The sequence below is a fragment of the Octopus bimaculoides genome, chromosome 4, assembly GCF_001194135.2.
Source record: "Octopus bimaculoides isolate UCB-OBI-ISO-001 chromosome 4, ASM119413v2, whole genome shotgun sequence".
Taxonomy (NCBI): domain Eukaryota; kingdom Metazoa; phylum Mollusca; class Cephalopoda; order Octopoda; family Octopodidae; genus Octopus; species Octopus bimaculoides.
In genome coordinates, this window is record NC_068984.1 from 115,494,707 (window position 1) to 115,499,566 (window position 4,860).

General features: G+C 36.7%; 1 protein-coding gene across 1 annotated transcript in view; it reads right to left on the minus strand.

Moving 5' to 3' along the window:
- LOC106873599 (retinoblastoma-like protein 2) overlaps nt 1-4,860 on the minus strand; it is a 70,277-nt gene that overhangs the window by 47,256 nt on the left and 18,161 nt on the right. The window contains exon 2 of the mRNA XM_052967670.1: nt 3,247-3,380. Within this exon, the coding sequence (XP_052823630.1) occupies nt 3,247-3,380 (134 nt within the window). The remainder of the gene's footprint in view (nt 1-3,246; nt 3,381-4,860) is intronic.

The following is a 4,860-nucleotide window of genomic DNA, read 5'->3' on the forward strand; positions in this document are numbered from 1 at the left end:
ATATATATATATATATATATATATATATATACATACACACACATATAACAGGTTTCTTTCAGTTTTCCTCTACCAAATCCACTCACAAGGTTTTGGTCGGTCCGAGGCTATAGTAAAGGACATTTGCCCAAGGTGTAATGCTGTGGGACTGAACCCAGAACCACGTGGTTGGGAAGCAAGTTTCTTACCACACAGCCACACCTGCATAAAATCTGTGTAAAACAGAATGAAAAAGCAAAAATCTCAGCTCCAATACTTCGATGTATGTATAAAGACAAATTTTAGGAGCACACCAAGAATTACATGTGACGAGAGAATCTCAACACAATCTTGTTTAATCTGCAAGAAATAGCACCCAATCTCACTCAACCCACATCCTACTACCTTGAAAAGGCAAGATATATTGAACAGGAGTAGAAGCTCTATAGGTAGGGGTTAACCATTTATGTGCATACCTGAGCAAGGCTTTTCTTTCTCCTTTTTCTTTTTGTGAAAGACAAACACTTTCCTATACATGAAAAAGGGCCAATACAGCTTAGCACCAGTGTCATCACAAGTGATGACATCTATCTACACACTGTGTTTGTCTATCCGGTCAACATCTACACACTGTGTCTCTCTATCCGGTCAACATCTACACACTGTGTCTGTCTATCCAGTCAACATTTACACATTGTGTCTGTCTATCATCCAATCAATATCCACACTGCCTGGGACAGATACTGCAAGGCATCTCATCCAATCCCACAACAGCTCCACCAATCCACTGCCCAGGACAGGTACATTTTTTTTTTTTATATATGAACACCAAAAAGATGCAACACAAAGTCAACTGCAGTGGGATTCGAAATCAGTACATAGAGAATTGGAAGAAATACCACAAGGCATTTTATCCAATATTCTCACATTTATTCCAATTCACCACCTTCATATTGGCCATAATCTTTTATCTTTTACTTGTTTTCAGTAACTGGATTGCAGCCATGCTGGAGCATCACACTGAAGGGTTTAGTTCAGGCATGGGAAAGCTTTTCAAGAAACAGGGTGCATTACAAAAAGATTCAAGGTAAATTTGAAGTAGGTGAGCCATTCAGAAAGTCCTTCAGGCTAAAGTCTGTACATGACTTGTTTAGTTGAACAAATCAACTCCAGTACATATTTTTTAGGTGCAGTACTTATTCTATCAGTTTCTTCTACTGAACTGTTAAGTTATAAAGACATAATCAAACCAACACCAGTTGTCAAGAATTAGGGAGACAACTCAAAGAGACATATACACACCATGTGTGAGTATGCATGTGTATGTACATTCTGCCAAATTAGATTGGAGCCTGGTGTTGCCATCTGGTTTCACCAGTCCTCAGTCAAATCGTCCAACCCATGCTAGCATGGAAGGCGAACATTAAACGATGATGATGATGATAACAGGCCTCTTTCAGTTTTTGTCCACCAAATCCACTCACAAGGCTTTAGTCAGCCCAAGGCTTTAGTAGAAAAGACTTGCCCAAGGTTCCATGCAGTGGGGCTGAACCTGGAACCATGTGGTTGGGAAGTAAGCTTCTTATCACACAGCTACACCCATACACAACAGGTTTCCATACAATTTCCATTTACCAAATTCATTCACAATGTGTTGGTCAGCCTGGGGTTATAATAGAAGACACTTGCTCAAGGTGCCACAAAGTGGGTCTGAGCTAACATATCAACATAATGCACAAAAACCTTCAGATCAGTTTCCTCATTTCAAAAATAAACAAGTCCATGCTAATATCACCCATTAACAAATGCTAATGAAATGCAAGCCTACATGGGGGTCTGCATGCAAATGTCAATCTTCTAGAAATGACAGTCACATCTCATTCAAATTACATCTTTTGAAAAAAGAATGTGTATAATTAATAATACAGTTCAAGATATACAATGATTGAGGAAAAAAGCATAATGACAGATTGACCATCGCAAGAATATCTTTGACCATACATCAGTTTGATCAAGCAGTGAAGAGACTCATACACATCATCAGCATCGTTTAATGTCCACTTTCCATGCTGGCATGGGTTGGATGGTCTGACATGGAACTGGCCAGACTCCAATTGTCATCATCATGCATACAGAGTAACAAAGAAAACTGAACAATTTCTATGTTGTATATTATATCTTACAATATGAATTGGGAAAGTTTAACTGCCACTGGCACCAGAGGAGTCGTTCCCTATGACGACGACTAAAGACTCCCTCCCACCCTATATCTCAGTTCTCACTTTATTATGCCACTTGCACAAGAGAGATTAACTCCTTTCCACCCTATCTCAGTTCTTATTTACTCTTACTGCCCTCCTAGACAGATAACTTGTTATCAGTTGTTACAGGGTTACTCTCAATAGGCTTGCTTGGGGTAAGTGCTCAATTTTAAGGGCATCTTCATCATGAACTTAGCTACCAATCTGTGCCTGCTAAGAACAAAGGTTACCACTTTACAGTGTGTACTGGGTACTTTTTTCATGCCACCAGCATTAATGAGGTCACCAAGTAACTTGTATAAAAAAAAAAAAGAATAGCAAAATGCGCCCCCTGAACTACATTGAGGGAGTATTTGTGAGGGGGAAATGGCTTCACATTAGGTGCTGAGGGGCTAAAGTATGATAGAAGAGTAAACACTATGGCTACTGTACATTATACAAGGATGGGGGTGAAAGTAGCTCAAAGAAGCTTAAAAGAGTAGTGGCAGGGTACCAGATCAAACTCTTAAAGTACACACACATTTAAATATACATATACACACTCATACATACACATATATACACATACACATACACCCAACCCATGCTAGCATGGAAAAGTAGACATTAAAACGATGATATATACATATATAGGCCATGATGAATACCACAAGGTATTGAAAATACGTATTCGCCTTTATATATTTAATTCTTTATATTGAACACTCAATATTTCATATATTCAATAAGACATATTTCATATATTCAATAAGACATTCAATACTTCATTTCATTGTACCATCCATTTTTATATTATATATTATATATTCCATATCGCACATTAATTTTACAAGAATATAAATAAAACATAAAACAGACAGAGTTGGAACTCTTTTAAATAAAATAATATATTCCTCTATACACGATCATACAAAACCCTTTTTTTGTATTTATTTTTACTCACATATATATATATATATATACATATATATATATACACACACATGCATGTAAAAAGATTCCTTACCTAAAATCAGCTGTAGAAAGAAGCCGGGTCAGAGAAACACAATTCCCCTCCATGGTCCCTTGTCCAACTGTTGGAACCACACTCCGTCTGCAAGCTACGTAAGCAGCACATGCCAACCAATGTAATGGTTCCCCCTAAAATGTAAAAAGGAGATTTACAAATGTAAATAATAGCTATGCAGTTTAGAGGGAAAGAAACAATGGACAAAATTTCGCAGTAGAGAAAAAGAAAAGAGAAGACTGACCCAAAAAATTGAGAACAAAATACCTTCAAACATTTCTATAAAGAAATTATTATACATATTAGAAACAACATTAAATTAAAATACCAGTGTGTGTGTGTTGTCATTGTCATCATCATTATTTAATATCCATCTTTCATGTTGGTGTGAGTTAGAGAGTTTGGTAGCAGCTGGCAAGCCAAAAGACTGTACCAAGCTCTACCATCAACTTTGGCATGGTTTATTTATGGCTGGATACCCTTTCTAATAACCAACCCCTTCACAGAGTATACTGGGTGCTTTTTCTATGGCACCAACAAGGTCATCAAATAACTTGCAAAAACACCTCAACTAAGTGCAGAATAGTATTAAGGGAGGTGCCAAGCAATGATAGGTCAGAGTATGAATAGAAGGACAAAAACAGGTGTCTCACAGTAGAAAAGATCCAACAGTGTAGCGCTAACTGTAATAATTTGTCTCAGAGACACTTATTAAAGAGCTTCCTTTCGTTTGCTTTTTAATGCACAAGTCTCTTTGAGAAGATTCTCCGAAACTAAATATCACACTTCATGTTCTAAGTTCAAATCCTGCCCTGGGTTATCCAGGTGATAGACTTGTTGCCTGATTTAACATCACTACCTGAAACCAGTTTGTGGTGCAAAAAAGGATGGAGACCGATGGAACAACAGATATAACCAATAGTTCAAAGATGGGTACAGGAGTAACATAAGAAACAGGAATGACAACTGGACAATAATGGATCTAGATATATTAAATAATGAGATGGTCATAGCTAGAATGATTAGGGCTGACACAGATCAAAATAACAGTATATATAATATTCTAAAAGTGCATCCTGCCTTATCTTCGAAACACCTAGTTTTAGAATAGAGGCAGCTGATGAAGGAATAATTCCAAGTGGCTTGTTTATTTTCCTATGTGTTCGTTCTGTTGTCTGCAAACAAAGTCCGTTTTGTTTTTATGCTCCCGTTCATTTTTCTAACGTCCTGTACCCGATTATGCATCTATATATACATGTAGATGTAGGTATACATGCATGTGCCTATATATCATCAAACGCACGCATACATTTGCAAGTAAGTTTCAACTTTATATATATGTATATATATATATATATATATATATATATATACTAGCAGAAATACCCGGCGTTGCCCGGGTTAAAGAGAATAATGAAATCTAAAAACGCCGTCTATACTACGCATCATCTTTATATATAGAGATGTATATACACACACGCACCCAAACACACGTATATATATGTATATCAATATAAATATATGAAAGTCAATGAAGTTTCGTAAAAGAAGGTGATCATGTACATACTTTCTTGCTGTTGTGATTATAACACCTCATTGTAAACTATGTTCCTT